A 19,061-nucleotide genomic window follows, 5' to 3' on the forward strand; every position below is an offset into this window, starting at 1 on the left:
CTTTAATACGCCCCTGTTTCGGGTTCCATTGGCAGCGGACCGATGAGCGACAGCGGAAGCGTCTAAAGGTGGGATCAGACGGTTCATTTTTTTGTTCATTTTCTAGTTTCATTATTCATCTTTCACTCAAAGTGACACGTCTGAACACATAATAAACCAAAAGTGAAAAATATATTCATTAGTGAAAGAATCCAACAATGTTTCAAAGTTTGTACTACGAAAATTAGTCGATTGGTCTGGATTTGGTGAAATCAAATGGATACCAGAGAATATTATAGTAGAAAAAATCTAGGTCTTTTGCCCAGGAGAATATGGGGATGACCGTCTATAAGGTAAAACCGTCTCCAAGCTTTTTTGTGGGTTTTAACTCTTGAGTTTGTACACAGAAGTCCGCTTACAGAAGGTCTCTTACAGACTGTGAGAGAGTTCTTGCCTTATGACGATGACGATCTTACAAAAAATATGACAGTCTTTTTCACATTGACCTTATATTAATTTAGACGGACACTTATCCCGCGCGTTGTCGCTGACAATGAGCCCTCGCATTACCGCCAGTAATATCACGAGGACATTTTTAATTCATTAAAATGGCGGGGGCTCGATGATTATTTGATATTCGGAGTCAATATTTGTTTTTTATTAGCGCCGACGTTTGCCACGCATCTGGACATTTGTGTGATCCTCTGTTGACTGCTGCTTTTTATTTTTACTCTTATTCATAATTTCTAACAACAACATTTCACGAGTGTGATATACGTGGGAATTATGGCCTCTGTAGGTATATTGCCGGTGACGACTGTTTCATCTGTTTGGTCTCCATTTTACGAACATAAAGCTAAAATTGTACAAGTCTTAAATAGGTACTCAACAATATGAATAATTAATACTGATCAAAAGGACAATGGGAGGTTTTTGTTGTTATTTTTTCTTTATAAAGCTCTCAGTAGGAGGTCCTGTGCGTCGGGCGTTATACACCTCATACATAAGTTTAACCACCAAAGTGGCCTTTAATCTTATTATTAGATACTCATCACGAAACTCGTAAACATTGTCTGTGTAAAATTATCATATCAAATTGTAAAACACGTTGTTGTCGTCACGCAATAAACAAAAGCATGCGTCAGAATTAATATCAAGTCTTAACTATTCCTTAAATAATATTTATTTTATTCAATACGCTTAAAAGGGTCACCCCTACGCGTAGGGGTGCCCTCGCATTCAATTTGTGTTTTGTCAATGATGCGCGCTCGATTTAATGGCAGGTGACGTTTATCGCTCTGGCTCGCCCCTATAGCAGTAGCCCTGCTAACTGTATAGGGATGGCACATGTGATAAATGTGGGTGTTGTGTTACGAGATGTACAGTGTTTGTTTTGAATATATCATTGTCTGTGACGTGTTATTTGGGTTAGTGTATTAAAATGTAATTTAGTCCTTTTTTTCAAGTGGGGTTGGTTTAGTTTAGATTTAAAAAAATACACGTAATACAACAAATTACAATTTGTATTTTTATAAATTGAATAAAAACTGCTATGCTTATACAATAATAGCTTATTTAATACACATACATTATTAATATTATTATTAAAAATAAAGACTAGGTTATTAAATTGGACATCTAAATGTGGTACGATTTAACTGACGATGGCGATGGCGGTGCATTATAGGATTATAGCCGCCTCTCCCTCTTAATTTTTACAAGTTGACTATATTTTATTACTTACTCTACTTCTAATGTTTCAATAGCATTTATCACTTTCCTAACCGAACATATGCGACGAGCAGAACTTTATCACATAACAATACAATGCCTTACGGCTGATTACTTGCTAAATCCGCCTTAATGCAATTCGTAACTCACCAAGTTAAATTTGCTGACGGTGAAACGGGAAACAAACTTCGATCATGCTGATTTTAGGTCTGTAGGAGAATGGTGATAGTTAACTTTGTTTTATTAAAATATTACTATAGATGTAGTACAGTGCATAATTGTTTTCCTTCGTATTTTTTCGGAAACGTTCGTATTTGTCTGATCTGAAACTATAAAATACAGAAACGATGAGCCTACCCTGTAACCTCGTGCCCAAAAAATATTGCACTATTTTTTTTTAATAACCTCTATGACGAGGCAAGTACTGTTGGTACCTACCCCTTCTCCTAAGAAAAGCGTTTGAATACACGTGATGGCTGAATTTTTTACATAGATCATACCTATATGTGTCTGGCTCTAATATTTTGTGTCCGAATCTTAGATGTGTTCCATCACTTAGGGATGTCTAGAATGTATTATAGTACCTACCTAAAGCAGACTTATTATTACAGAGCTTACTAAGTCACATGTGTGACTGGATTGATTATAATTAGTGTAATATTGTACCCTGCTATCTACTTATTAATCTTATTCTGCGACCAGCACTCAGGCAACTTAAAAAAGTTTTTGCTCTTACAGCGCCATATGCGGGTAGTGGCTGTGAAATTGAATCAAAACACACTCTAGTGGAGAGACGTAATAAAAAGTGCATCGTTAATAGACGACGGTCCATTTGGCCCGACGCTCCCCTTGATTGTGACGTCATATTTGCGAGCTTTATTCTGATTGATCATATATTTATGGCATGTGTTGTTATTATAATATTGCAAAGTACTTATTACACGCCGCAGATTTTATGTGCCGATGCTGATAACTTTATGAATTAATCCATTATATTTGTTAAACTACATTTTAGAAGTGTACTATTAGTCGAATGTGCTCAGAGACGAAAAAAGTCAACGACGGCGTTGCATGAACAAGAGATTTCCTTTGGCAGGATTGGTCCTTAGGACCCAAGGATGGATTTAAGAAGTGGAGCCACCCAGGTTTTTAAGCGTCTGCGACGTCTGAGGTTAATAATTCTTTAAGTTTAGGTTCTAAGTCAAGTTTAGTATCATTTTCAACTAAATCAAAGATGTAGACATAGATTTCATCCAAATTGGTTCAGCGGTTATTGAATCCCCATACAAATTTCCACCTCCCTTTTCACACCCTTAAGGGATTATTTTTGATATTAAAAGTATCCTATACCAAATTTCAACTAAAATGGTTCAGCAGTTTAAGCGTGAAGAGGAATTTAAAAAAAAAGTATTTTTTTCATATTTTATGGGTTTTTACTTCGGAATGGTGTCATTATGATATCATAAATGAATTCGGCATCCCCTATTTATACAACCCCCCCCCTAAAAATGTACATCAAAAATCTCGGTGGCTCCACTTCTTAAATCCATACTTGGGTCCTAAGCCACCAATCCTGCCAAAAGAAATCTCTTGTTCATGCAACGCCGTCGTTTAGGGCTTTCACTCTCGACTATATAGATTACAAGAGTGATAAATGTAAAGAGTCTACTATTTTTCTCTAGGAAATACAGGTTTAAATTCTGAATATGATTTTCTTTATTCATTCTTTATTTATTAATTCGCAATAAATCGCATTTGGTCGCATGTGATGTGATACTTCAATCGTAAAAGCGTAGCGTGATAGATTGGTTAATTAAATGAATAATGAAATAACTGGAATGTTGTCAATTACTATTAATAGCACAAGTGAACATTTTAAATTATAGGAGCACCAGCAGAAATAGGTAAAAGTTCAATGTTAGAAAATTTGTGTTAAAAACAGATGCCCTACAATTCTCAATTTTCTCATTCATTCGTTTCTAATTATCTATCACCCAAACCATATCAGTTTCAACACCAATTTAAATTTATTACATTAAAAAAAAACCGTCACAATTTAGCCATCAAAACTGTCACGCGTCGAGTCGCGTGCCGTGACGGCAATCCTCTCGGGTAGGGACTTCGATCCCGGCCAAAATCCCAAGCGAGAAATATAGCAGTTTTAATGTCCGTTAGAATTGGAGTCTTTTCCTCAATGGTGTTAAGTCGACTTCTCCATAACGGAGCGAGTTCCTTTTGGACTGGATAGAAAATATAGAAATCCCTAGCGATGACAATAACACGTGGCCGAACTTTGCCCATGTTCTTCTGTAAAAGTGACTAATATTATGAATTTGAGTTTTAAATGCGTGGGGTAGAGCTGCATATTCAATGTCACTGTGTGCCAAATTTGCGATTCGTACAATGTTTCGATATACATGTTTATTCAGATTTGGGTCCTAGGTATGAAATATAAAGTCGAGTTTTCCATGACTTCAAATCTTTAGTATGGTTTTGCGGTTGTTAAAATAGTGTGGGGGTTTTATGTCAACGTGTTAAGGGCAGTTTTTGAATAGGCATTGGTTTTTAGTTAGATTCGCTGTTAGTGTTAATTTTGGCAATAATAGAGACACGCGTCTGATAATTGAGCCAATGTAAATTGTTGGTTTTCTGTAATTTTATTTGGGTTTTGAATTTAATTGCCTATGTTCTTGAGATTCGCGTCACGTATATCCATTCCATTCGTTTTTGTGGTAAGTTCTAGTTATCACTTCTAACGGGGTGATATGGTTTTACATGTCTCGGGTTCTTCATTTAAATCTTATTTTTAAAGTGTCCCATTCATTGCCTCCAAGTATGCGTGGTTTACGGTTAATACACCTCGCAACAGACCTGGCCCTGTGGCACCTTAAGCCTGGTAACACTTAGGTCAATCCAGGACAATTGACATGCACCGCCGTTCATATGTATTAATACAGTTTTTCAAGGATTTGTGCTACGGCTAACTTCCGGCTTACGACTTAAACAAGATAAAATATAAGTAAAAATGATAATTCTAACTCCACATAAAAAAAGACCATTATTAGAAGGGTGGACCCGACGTCAGTTATATGTCATAATTATTTAATTCCACTGCGCAAAATTACCGTTATGGTCGCGTGCCGCAAATGTGGTTTCTGTGTATACTCCGGGGACAGGGTTCGATTACCGGCCCTTGACGTGTCGTCATGGCGCTGTCATGGGTATTGGAAGGGTAGAGCAACGCTTTTTGTGCAGTCTTGCCTAGGATAGAGCAATAATAGGCCTGATTGTGGAACAATGGAGAATTAAGTTGGGAATCACAGTTGTGTTTTATTTTCATTGATTTGCTCTACTTTTTAAATGTCGGCATACGTACGAGTACTTTAAAGTTATATAAAACCACATATACAGGACGGGATATGCAGATATTTTACAGAACATAGGCCAAACTTTCCCCAATTTTAAAGTTTATGAATTCACAATATCTACCAGGAACAAGGCAAGCAAGTTCAGCAAGTCAGTGTCCTAAGATGTAGATTTAACTTTATTTTTCTGTGTCTATTTTAACCTATTCATTGTTCTTAAATACTTATCTGTACTAATATTATAAATATGTATCATAAAAGCTCTGTCTGTCTGTTGGTGTTACCTCTTCAGCTCTTCACGCATAAAACGCGGAACCGACGTAAATCAAATTTGATATGAGGATAGTTTGAGTCCCGGGAAAGGATATAGGATAGCTTTTATCTCGAAAGTCAGCCCTTATATATTTAAGGGGGTGAATAGGGGAGGAGGAATTTACTATGGAAGAGGGAGGGATATGGAAGTAGTTATTCTACGCAGAGGAAATCGCAGATGGAAGCTAGTTAAATATACATACATATATATTTATGCTTGACGTTGTAACATTGAAATTGTATAGCAGAATTCTGATGTATATTCCCGTACGCGAAGGATCATTTGCTATGAAATTCTACGATATCCACTCACTCATATAAAGCTCCAAATCAGATGTTAATAATTTCACCCCCAATTGGGTACAAGTGACAAGTGCTGGGTCTCCCACGGCCGGGACTGAACCGCATCTGGTTACTCGCACGGCACTTACTCTAGGTTTAAGACGAGATGACAGATTTACTGATAATATGTATATGTAAACAGGCTAGCTTTAATAACTAGTTTAAATATGTACGTTTGCATTGTTTTACTCTTGGGTGCTTTTGTGACCTTGAGAACTTGTTGATTGAACTGTTTATCGTATTTGTTTTAGTGCGAGGATCTATGATTGTATGTAATGTATGTATGTACATAAATTACGTACTCGTAATACATATGCCTATTTTTGGTCGGCTTTAATTTTATTTTGGTACATAGATGTCTACTACTTTATTTTCTGTGTTTGAGTCGTAGATCAAGTTTCAATAAACACTTCGCATGCTTCTACCCGTCGAATTTATTTAGGTGGTGTTGAGGCATTCTACGTAGAACGTATGTGTGTATTTTAGCTTTTAGGTTTTGCAATTTGTTTGTAGGTTACCTGTATGATCTCGTCATAAAAGATTTTGCGTTTTGTGTTGGTCAACTTTATATGGCACAGTAATGCTCATGCTTGTGTGTAATTCTGGCACTCACTTAAAAGCATTTGTCAAGGGTCCGGGAATCAAACCCAGGGCCGCGTGAACGCCACCTGGACGGTCTCACAGCACTTAGCGCCGGGACCCCTCCTGCAATCCGTGTAATTGTAGCTACGGATGTCGCCTTTATATTAGGGAATTTGGTGAAACATTTGTGAGGACATGTTTTGAAGACATTTTTGATTGTTGCATGGTGAAGGCAGCTAATAAACAGTAACTAGCTGGGCATTCATAGAACTGTGTTTCCACTTTCCACCAGATTGCCAGTTTTTAGTCGACTGCTGAAGAACGGTTATTTAAAATAAGGAATATTAGGATAGAGCACATCATCCTGTAGTTAATGGTTTTAAAAATAAGCTGAATTGCCTCTAACGTTTGTATCCTACTAGTCATATCGGGAGGTGCTAGATCTGGGCCCTAGGACATTTATTTTAAACTATAACATTACATGTAAAATCATTTATTGAATTGCGATACATACGAAAAGTCTACTTTTTGACTCTTTAGTCGAAAGTTATTAGATATTAATAAATTTATATTTATGGCATAACAAAGAGCCTAACAATACGACCAAAGAATGAAGATATTCCACAAATATGTCCATATGTTATTGACGCTTAATCTTTAGATTGCGTTCTTACAAGTTAGCCAAATCGGGCCTCAGAGGATTGAATTGTTATGGCTAAAATCCCGCCTTCCACGGCAGATTACAATCATCGTGTACCTAAATCATTCTCGTAAAGCCACCACAGAGGCGCCCCGCGGGGCTCCCCGGCGCGCTGTTGTGCCCACACACTGCCCACTGCTTTATTTCCATTACTAGTAGGATATGCACACAAAAGAGAGGCGGCATTGTGTTCTTCAGTGCAAACTAGCCATCGAACTAAGTACCGCTTTAGTCGTGGACATTTTAAGTTTGCCACTTCTTTTAAAGTCGCTGATTGCAGACCCAAAACCAAAAGATTATATTTTGGTGGTAAGTGCCAGACTTACCGGAGGATTTCAAACTGACTTTCTTGGCTTTCGCGAAAAGCACAGAATTATCATATCAGATCAGTCTCGTTAGTCTTCCTACTATCTGTTCTAAATGAGTGGATCTAATTTATGTTGTTATTTTGTCCCGTAAAAGCCAACAGGCAACCACGGTATCGAGGTAAGTACAAGAAAAAGTTGATTGTCTCAGATATACTCGCAATCCCAACTGGACGCCCCGCCGCCGCCGCACGCACCGCCCGCTGTGTTTTTATGCCACCGCACTGCCCATTGGCTGTGGGCCGATTATGATGTTATGATTATTTTATCGACATATTTATGTATTATACCAACCTACGAGTATAATATTATTTTATCTACATCAATGCAAATCAAATCTTTCAACCGTTTATGTATAAAATCTTAACATACTTTAGGTATTTACCACCAATTTATTTTACATGATGTGAATTTTGACGCATTTAATTTTTCTATCATTTGTGCATTTTATTGCACATGTGTCATAGTTCATGATCCCGGCAATCACGATCTTGACCAGAAATGAAAAATAAATGTAATAAAAGTTAAACAAACTGTTCAACCACCTAATGCATACTCGTAATCCGAGCCATACCAAGCACATAATACGATAATTTTATTTTTTATCCAATAATCGAATCGGACAATCGAAAACAATCCTAAACATCGTGATAATTCATACGTCTAAGCTTTCGCGACAACCGTGAATAGGGTACTTTAGAGGGGTTAGATAGAGATGAACTTACGTTGACTTACCCGAGTGAAAAGGAGAAGGAAGCTGAGTGCATCGACAGATTGCCGCGCACATGTCGCGTTGCGATGCTCTTTTTTGCTAACTTTATAGGGAGGGATGTATTGATACTTTTTTTCTTTTAGTATCGCTCGAAACTCAAAAACACTTGACATAGTATGATCAAATTAATTAATCGTTGATAAAATTTAGTTTTTGTAAAATATGTACATAACATAACAAATACAGGTAGGGTGTGCATGTGCTGCACAGTGCACACCCTACCTGTATTTGTTTTGTTCCATTTTTAACCGACTTCCAAATCTAAAAGGAGGAGGTTATCAATTCGGTTGTATGTTTTTTTTATTATTTTTTTATTTTTTTTATTTTTTTTATTTTTTTTATTTTTTTTTATTTTTTTTATTATTTTTTATGTTTGTTACTCCATATCTCCGTCATTACTGGACCGATTTTGAATTTTTTTTTGATTGTATGTATGCATACAGATTGGTCCCGTTTCTGTCAAAACCCAGTTCTGATGATGGGATCCATGAGTAATCGAGGGAACTCCTCAAATCTTAAAGGCATACATATAGTGATTTTTGTGTTTTTATCAACAAATCAAGCATATACATTTAAAAAAGTGACATTTGATGAAGTGGAACTGCTGATGATGATCAGAACGGAACTCTTCAACGACGCATAGTACACGTTTGACGATTTGTCCTCTTCGTTATGTTTGTTAAGCAAGTTAAGTTTTTAAGCCACATTTTTGTCAAGCTCGAGTTCTGATGATGGGATCCATGAGGAATCGAGGGAACTCCTCAAATCTTAAAGGCATGCATATAGAGATTTTTGTATTTTCATCAAAAAATTAAGCATTTTCATTAAAAACTGTCGCATTTGATGCAGTGGAACTGCTGATGATGATCATAACGGAACTCTTCAACGACGCATAGCTCGCATTTGGCGATTTGTCCTTTTCGTTATGTTTGTTAAGCAAGTTAGGTTTTTAGGCACATTTATGTCAATCTCAAGTCCTGAACATGGGATCCATGAGAAATCGAGGGAACTCCTCAAATCTTAAAGGCATACGTATAGAATTTTATATATTTTCATCAGAAAATCAAGCATTTACATTACAAACTGTGGCATTTGATGAAGCGGAACTGCTGATGATGATCAGAACAGAACTCTTCAACGACGCATAGTACACGTTTTGTGATTCTGAATTTCGATTTTGACTTGGACTGGGCCCCGGACTCCGGACACGGACCCGGACCTTGATCCGGAAAACCACTATGATACCTAAACTAAACAAACCACTATGATTACCATAAAATGTATACATATTACCAAACTAGCTGTTGCCCGCGACTTCGTACGCGTGGATTTGTATATTGGTGGTTATGGTAATATATTCTACATTAGCTTAGAACATTATGCAGCAAGAGATTGCGGTAGGACGGTTAATCATTTGTTAATTATTAATATTATACAACGCATGAGACTTGTCTTTCACAACCTACGAAGTTTCAAGCCCCTAACTGAATAAAATTTTCCTCGATATAATCCCTCTAAACCCCCGTAGAAGATTTTCATGTCCTCTATTTAATAAAACCTAACTACCTAACTACCTATTTACGAAGTTTGAAGTTCCTAGCTTTAAATAAAATTTGAACCCTATACAAACTTTCAACTCCTTTTTAACCATTTTAGGGGATGAATTTTTTAAAAGCTGAAATTATTTTTCTTGTATTCTAATAATATGCCTTTATACAACGATTCAAGTCCCGCACTCAAAAAAATGTTTGGCCTCCATACAAATTTTCAACCCCTTTTTCACCACCTCGGGGGATGAATTATCAAAATCTCTGAAATTAGTTTTCTTATCTTTTGATAAAATACATTTTTACGAAGTTTCAAGTTTGTAGCTTTAAATAAAATTTGAACCCTATACAAACTTTCAACCCCCTTTCGACCCTTTAAGATATGAATTTTTATAAACGCTGAAATTACTTTTCTCGTATTTTAATAATATACCATTTTACAAAGATTCAAGCCCCGCACTCACAAAAATGTTTGATCTCCATACAAAATTTTAACCCTTTTTCACCACCTTGAGGGATGAATTTCCAAAAACACTAAATGAGTTTTCTTGTCTTTTAATAAAATACCTTTTTACGAAGTCTCGAGTTCCTAGCTTAAAATAAAATTTGAACCCCATACAAATTTTCAACCCCTTTTTAACCCTTTTAAAGGATGATTTTTTAAAAACGCTGAAATTACTTTTCTAGTATTCTAATAATATGCCTTTGCACAAAGATTCAAGCCCCGCACTCACAAAAATGTTTGATCTCGATACAAACTTTCAACCCCTTTTTCACCACTTTGAGATATGAATTTTCTAAAACGCTGAAATTAGTTTATTGCCCGTTTAAAATAATTCCTTTTTACAAAGTTTCAAGTTCCAAGCTTAAAATAAAATTTGAACCCCATACAAACTTACAACCTCTTTTTAACCCTGTTAGGGGATGAATTTTACAAAACGCTGAAATAACTTTTCCTGTCTTCTAATAATATCCCCAAATAGAAAGATTCAAGTCGCGCGTTCGAAAAAATGTTTGATATCCATACAAAATTTCAACCCCTTTTTCACCACTTTAGGGGATGAATTTTCAAAAACGCTGAAATTAGTTTTCTTGTATCTTAGTTTAATACCTTTTTGCAAATTTTTAAGTTCCTAGCTTAAAATAAAATTTGCACATAAGACGAAATTTCACCCTGTTTTTAACCCCCTTAGGGGTTGAATTTCCAAAAACGTTGCAATTACTTTTTTTGTAATCGGCTATTATGCCTTTCTAAGAAGTTTCAAAGCATTTGTAATGGATTCAAACTTTCAACCCCTTTTTAACCCTGTTAGGGGATGAATTTTCAAAAACGCTGAAATTACTTTTCCCGTCTTATAATAATATCCCCATATACAAAGTTTCAAGTCTAACACTCACAAAAATATCTGATCTCCATACAAACTTTCAACCCCTTTTTCACCACCTTGGGGGATGAATTTTCGAAAACGCAGAAATTCGTTTTCTTGTTTTTTAATATAGTACATTTTTACAAAGTTTCAAATTCCTAGCTTAAAATAAAACTTGCACCCCATACAACCTTTCATCCCCTTTTTAACCCCCTTAGGGGTTGAATTTTTCAAAATCGTTTCTTATCTCTTGTACACTTTATAAATTCAACCTAGTGTGCAAATTTCAACTTTCTAGCTTTTGTAGTTTCGGCTCTGCGTTGATGAATCAGTCAGTCAGTCAGTCAGGACACTTGCATTTATATATATAGATAAAGTATAAGCGCCGTTAAGTGGGTCCAGGCTAGTAGTTAGAGAAGTCGGTTTTTTCTATTAAAGATTATTACATATACCTACTGTCGGTTTTTTTCTATTAAAGATTATATGCTATCTGTTTCCCGTTTTAATACTTGTAGGTAATTTACCAATATTCTAGAAAAAACCTTAAATACTCGTAAGTACATTGAATACCTCCTGTCGTTTAGAAACATGCGTTTATTTATAGATTGCGATCATTTTATCGATAATATTTGGAAAACATCCCTATTCAAGCTGAGAGCGTAAGTGAAAGGGGAGCCGCGGGCGAACTGCAGCACTTGTTTGTGCGATTTAATTTCATTTATCAACGAATTACTTACTGAGAGAGAATTACTTAGCCGGATTACCCCGCCCTCCTCTGCACTATGTAAATATGGCGCTTTTGATCTGTACTCACTCTAAATGTATTTTAAGTTTTTTTTAGGCGAAGCGTTGACGCAAAGTTATTACTCAAGCTATGTGTCTTGAACTTGAAGATATGTGTACTTTCTTACATACCTAAAATCATCTATACGAATGTGGTTGACTTATCTTAGTGAGTAATGCTTAAGAATTCCTACCTTAAGAATTCATCAATCTATTTCAACATTAATACGGAATTGTAAGAATAAAAAACAATAGTAAACACCAATTTAAATAATAATATTATATTTATTCTATTTTTCAATCAACTGCAACCCCTCCCGCCCGAAATAATCCAAGGGCTTGAATTTGTTTAAAATACATTTGCATATTTATTTGCGTACATTAAAATGCAATATAGGTACCTATTTGATGTCTCAATGTATTATAACGTTAGGGATTTTCGCCTGATGTATTTCAACTACGTAAGGGCGTATGTTAGATGATAACTATGGTTTTTTCGTCCTTTTAGAAAAGTATTTTTGACGCGTGGATGATTTTATGGTCGTTTATGCCGTTTAGTTTATGGATTAAACACTTGTTGCCTTCGCTCACATATTGAATTGATGCATATGGATATTAGAATTTGACAGTTCTAGCGTGTGCGACGGTAAAATTTTATACTAGTTAATACATATCATTATTGTATCCTGTCTTAAAATAATATTAACAATTGTTTCTTAGCTTTCGCGCTTTTAAAAATTGCATTATTTCTAACGTTGAAATAATGCATGCAATCCAAATTGATAACTAATAATTTTATGTAGCAATCTAGCTGCTGAAAACGGGAAGGTCACTATAGTTATATGTAGTCTGTTTATGTTTATGAAGTTCATACTGTCTGTTGAAAGTAAGCGCTCATCTGTATCTTGAATAGAAAATGTATCGTGTAGGTAGTACTATAAAGTAAAAAAATACAGACTACAGTAGTTCCTTAGTGTTCAGTCTTAATTGAATATAATGTGTATGTTCAATATAGATAGATAACCCAATAATGTACTAATTCTGTCAGAAAAGTAAAATTTGGACCTAGACAATTCTCAGAAAACTATATAAGGTTGAAAATCACTACAATAAATTTAATGTTGACATAAGTACCGTCTGAACAAAATATGCGGGCAAAAAATATGTCCTATAATTATAAATTTAATAATGTATTAATTATTACTTAAAAGAAACCACAAGTAAGTTAGAGAGAGTATATGTAATAGCCTTGACGATATATCAAACATTTATAGAATTTGAGTATCACAAAAATAAATACCCAAAGTGCATACAATAAAACAACACTCAAATACGAAATTGAAAAAGGAAATGTTAAATCAGAGCTCACTGAAATTAAAATTATTTCACTCACGACGAAATTAACATACCTTACTTTTAAGATGCCACAACAATTTTACCGTTTAACCAATATAGCGTGGTCTCCTCGCGCTGAGAATTAGGAATGTAATTATTCTCGTTCCTGTAGTGATCGAGTACGTAGAAGGATCATGTTAATTTGGGCGTTTTAGTCTTCAAAGAGTATCAAACACGACACAATGTCGTTAATGGGAAAGCATATTTCACGTTGAAAGGCGCCGAAAAGCGCATGCGCTCGTTTATCTAACTGAAATTAAGGGGAACATTTTAAATGCAACTTGAGTGCTCGCGTCACAGTGTTGCCATGTGATGTGTGCTTTCTTCAATGTTATAAAATTTTAAATAATTTTTACTTGTTGGTGGCTGCATTTATACACCAATTAAATAAAAATCATTACCATTATTCTCATAATGAAACTACTTATACTTTTATTGATTCTATATTTTTTGTGGGAACTCAAAACAAGTCGTAAAAATATATATTCCTTATATGGAGTCAAAAATATACTAGAGGGTCTTAATGTGTATGAAAACCAGTCCTTAAACTTGCCTATCAGTTTGTGGGAAGCTTGTTATTATATCTACAAAGCCTTGAAACTCGAAACCCTTTTATAATTATTAAATATTTCTCATTCTGTTATGATACATGTTTAGCCCTGTTCGTTAATATATTTGGCAGTCAGCATCTTTGTAGAGGTGTATATCAGACTGATCATGAGTAAAAATATTCAATTTACCATTATCTTAACAGTGGCATTGGCAACCCTAAACAAAATAGATGCGCGGGCGCCGCTCGTAAGCTCGCGTTCCATTAGCGCGTTTGAATTTAGACCGCGGCGTGATTGGCTCTCGTGAATCATTATGACATTCTACAGCATAAGGTCACATGTTAATGCTAACTAACAAGATATGGGACTCTTCAACTGACTCAGCAGCATTGGAGCCTAAATACAGGGTGGCAAGTAGATTTTTTAAAGTTAACACGATGTTTTAAGGTTCTATTTATTTATTGCTTGTGTCTCCTGTTTTTTTTTGCGAATACTGCTTTGTTAGTTTGTGCATTATCGGTTAATTCGTTTTTATTATCAGTTAACTAATATTTACCTCAGAACATGAAATACGTAGCTACTTATACAATTTAACTTCTCTTCTTTGTCTTACTTATTGTCTACACAAAGTGTAGAAAAAGGCAGTTATGCTAGCTGGTTTATTCGACTTGTTGAATTAAATCAAACTTAAATATACGAACAAGAGTTCCTACTACATTATCTATAAATTGTACATTTTCGCACAGCCTGTATACTAGTGTAGGTATACCCACAAAGGAGATGTGTTGGATGGCACGCGTGCTGAGTTCTGACATGAGGTTACATACAAACAAGCGTGCAAAACGACGGCGATTCAAATCTTCCGGCGCAGCTGTTCAGACTGAGTACAATATATGGCTTACCGCTAAATCAAGAGGAGAAGGAAAATTGTTGACGTGAAATGAAAATCCGGAATAATTTTATCGAACACTTTGTTCTTGTTGAAATTCCTTTCGATATCATCGTCTGAAAGGCAGAAGTCCCCGATAACACTGACCGTAATTTAGTCCGTGTTGTACTAAAATGACCTTTACCAAGCACCGAATATTTAAGATTATTTTATCTTAACCCGTCACCGAAACTCGGACCTCCGGATCAACCAAATTATCGAAACACGTGATACAAACTTACTGTGTGTGGATTTAAAATCGAGTGTTCTTTGTTTTATCGGCTTGTATACGGTGGTAAAGGTTGGGTGACGAATCAGACGCCAGCATTTTCGAATTCCATCTTTGAATTGTTCACGTTCCAATGGCGCCAGGTTTTTGTTTTGTTTTTTGTCTGTATTTATAGCCGGCCATTACAGTATGGGAATCGGCCTGTACCTAGTAAAAAAAAAGTCAAAAAGGTTGAAATATTAAAAATAAAAAACAAACTGAAGAAATATCGCGTTTCAGTTACTTATTCAAAAAAGTACAAGACGATCACAAATCTGCTAATAAAGATTTAATTATACAGTTCAATAAACCTTCATTCATAATTTTTATTACTTTTAAAATATCAACAGCAACCCCTTTTATTCAAGGTCGTTTTTTGAACGAACGTGTCGGCTTGTTTTAATTGTGTTGACTGTACTGGTACAATCAGCAAATATTGACACAAATTATAATTGGATCCGGGGTTGAAGATGCTTACATCGCATAGCTCTTTTTAATTTCTGGTCTGATTGTTTGCACACCGGTATAAATTGTTAGTAAAACTTTGGAAACCCCTTACGTTTTTTCAATAACTCATTTTTGTTACATAAATTTAAGGCGAATGGAACGTCGCTAATTAGGTTGTATTATCACCATGTCATGATAAGATGATTGGGGAATCGTTAGTATGGGATTTCTCTGTATATTTCTAACATGTTGAAGCAAATACCTAAACATTTTTTTACCAGGACAATTTCAGTAGGTAGTTATAATAAAGCCACACGATTTAAAATTTACATATAATAACGGGTTGTTGTTGTTCATTTGTCCCCCGGCCAAGCTTACCGCAGAGTTGTCCGCAACCAAAACAACGCTGTTTACTTTCCATTCTGGATTCGTGTGGTGTGCATTAAAGGTAGCCTACTTATACCTATGTAGTGTAAGTAGGCTTTTTTAGAATAACTCTACTAACAAAAGTTGTGTCGACTTCAATTATATGAAATGCGTAGGTAGAATAGGTAGCGTAATATTTGTAAAATTACAATTATTAATATTTGTAAACTGAAAAAAAAAGGTTTTGCTGCTTGTTGCAAGAAGTTACAGTAGAACAGTTGGTAACTCAGAGCCTTGTTCCAGCTACCTCTGCCTGAGTGGCGTGGCCCGCGCGGACACCGTGGAAGAGGTTCACGACGGGCTCCACACGCTGCTCACCGTCTGCTGCATGCTGTGCAAGCCACGCGTAGAAGACGTCAATAATATTAATAATGTAAGTAGTTAAGTGCCTAATGCTAATGACTGAGGGTCTTTACTATTCCGCTATTCTTCGGCTCTAATCGTTCTCTTCCGAGGTGACTTACAAGCGAGTTCAGTGAAACATTTGGAAACTTTTTAAGACTTTGGAATTAAAATACCATAACCATAAATGCTTTTCATGATGGCAACTAGAAATCAACATATGTAGATTAACGTGCGTAGATATAAAGATTACAAAGATATATGTATATTAGTAAGCTTTAGTTGTAAAACATATTTTCTCCAATACAACAGAAAAATATAAGTATAGAAACTGATTTTAAATGAGGATTTGTCATTTAAGTGTAGATCAGGAGATTTTATCATCAAACAATTTTAATTTGTATTTTTTTCATATAATTCTTTTTTGTACAGAGTCCAGAGCGGTTAGCAGCAGCTCAGTCTCTCCACGTAGCCCTCGGGCGAGGCTTGTGCGGGGCGCGCGCCGACTTTTGCGCGCTCTTTAGTGGCGCGGAGGTGGTCGCGCGAGACTTCGTACGCGCCGCCAGGACCGGCCATTTGCTGCGGGTGATGGCCGAGCTGGATCATCAGCTGGTGCAGGTAACTTCAATAGAACAACAATATTAACTGCATACATATTTAGCACTTCGCCAAGGATTCTAGAGAAGCCAAATCATATGGATCATATGAATCTTTTGCTCTAAAAAGTCTAAAATGACAAATTAATGTATCGTTCTAACGCCTAATCTAAACCATCGAGATGACATATGGTATATTCTCAATATGACTTATTTGCGGTTGCGATCCTACTGCACCGACGAGCTCCACACAGATAAAAGTCAACGTATGCAGCTCGCATCTGCTGACCGGTCCTTAATTAACGCCGTATCGTTGACGTGTTTGCGCAGTAAACAGCGCTACCGTGCCCGAGACAGACCAAATAATCAAACGACTGACGCTGATTGTACCGTCCACAAATAAAAACGTAATAATTAGCTGCGTGTAAACGTGCGGACTAAACCGTACTTAATAAGACCACTGGACGGCTATTTATAAACCTCACCGAGTTGTATTGTAGACTGACCAGTGTAAGAATGCGCATGCTCACGAAACTAAGCTTCAAATTATTTGTGAAGAGATAGGTACTTTTGTTTTAAGCAAATTTGATTAAGATAGTGCGCGCTACTTAGTCGCATAATGTCGATGTCGATTAATTAGGCGCTTGTGCTATGGATCTGAGCCAATCAAACAGCTTCCTTGCGTTTGTATATCAAACATCTAATAATGCATTTTATAAACTGGTTATATCAAATTATATTATATTTCCCACGAGGAAAAGGTGACGGTATATGCGTTTAGACTGAGAGGTTGTTTGTGTGAAATTGTGTGGTTGTGCTGAATGAATGTTCTCAATTGTGAAGAGTCATATGTCATATCATATTTTAATAGTTGCAGTTTTTTGAAACTCCAGCGTTGGTTTATAGATCGGACCTAACTCTAAGTCTAATCCTTATTGATACAATGAACGTATTCGTTAGGTACTTATTTTTTATTATATGTTTACGTTATAATTATTTCTATGGACATGGAGCGTTTTAAATTTACAATTTAAACCGGGTCACTTTTTTCATTATTTACTTATTCAGCGCACTTATTTAATACATACAAGTCAATACCGATGGCGTAGGTATAGGAAAAATCTCGTACAGTCGGCAAACTAATTTGCGTCGTGATTGGCTTAACAAAGTTACCGCTCGGGAGTCGATCAATTTAAAACAGAGTAGCAAGGAGCCAATTTATATTGACTGCCCTAGTGCTGGGCGATATACCTCACATTTTATATTTCAATAGGTAATTGTTACGACATTTAATTCTACTAGTTTATGGTTAAATTTATAAAAATAACTCATGTTTACGAACAACAAAAGCTTTTTAAAGCTAGTTTTACAAAAAAAATTGATAGACATTTGATCCAAAATCCATAAATTAAAACCATAAACATAAAATAAATTTCACATAAATGGGGAAGTTATTATGATTTTTCTATTTTTACGAAATATCTTTTGTCATAGTTTTCGGGTGACTGATTGAGCAGAAATTTTCGCTCTTAAAGTGAAAATGCAGCATGCATGTTATGTAGCAACAGGGGGCCCGATTTGGATTTTGAAATAGACATCTATTAGATATCTTTTAGGGTGAAGTCACATCTATCAGCATCGAATCGCATTTTTAACCGACTTCCAAATCTAAAAGGAGGAGGTTACCAATTCGGTTGTATGTTTTTTTTTATTTTTTTTATTATTTTTTTTATATTTTTTTTATATTTTTTTTATATTTTTTTTATATTTTTTTTATATTTTTTTTATATTTTTTTTATGTTTGTTACTCCATATCTCCGTCATTACTGGACCGATTTTGAAAAATTTTTTTTTGATTGTATGTATATGCATACAGATTGGTCCCGTTTTTGTCAAAACCCAGTTCTGATGATGGGATCCATGAGGAATCGAGGGAACTCCTCAAATCTTAAAGGCATACATATAGTGATTTTTGTGTTTTTATCAACAAATCATATATACATTTAAAAAAGTGACATTTGATGAAGTGGAACTGCTGATGATGATCAGAACGGAACTCTTCAACGACGCATAGTACACGTTTGACGATTTGTCCTCTTCGTTATGTTTGTTAAGCAAGTTAAGTTTTTAAGCCACATTTTTGTCAAGCTCGAGTTCTGATGATGGGATCCATGAGGAATCGAGGGAACTCCTCAAATCTTAAAGGCATGCATATAGAGATTTTTGTATTTTCATCAAAAAATTAAGCATTTTCATTAAAAAC

At 35.6% G+C, this 19,061-nt stretch overlaps 1 protein-coding gene across 1 annotated transcript in view; it reads left to right on the forward strand.

Annotated features, from left to right (window-relative positions):
* Window positions 1-19,061, forward strand: part of LOC134658783 (S phase cyclin A-associated protein in the endoplasmic reticulum) — a 68,089-nt gene that overhangs the window by 37,700 nt on the left and 11,328 nt on the right. The window contains exons 16-17 of the mRNA XM_063514428.1: window positions 16,104-16,233; window positions 16,635-16,820. Coding sequence (XP_063370498.1) covers window positions 16,104-16,233; window positions 16,635-16,820 — 316 coding nt within the window. The remainder of the gene's footprint in view (window positions 1-16,103; window positions 16,234-16,634; window positions 16,821-19,061) is intronic.

The sequence above is a fragment of the Cydia amplana genome, chromosome 2 (genome assembly GCF_948474715.1).
Source record: "Cydia amplana chromosome 2, ilCydAmpl1.1, whole genome shotgun sequence".
Classification (NCBI taxonomy): domain Eukaryota; kingdom Metazoa; phylum Arthropoda; class Insecta; order Lepidoptera; family Tortricidae; genus Cydia; species Cydia amplana.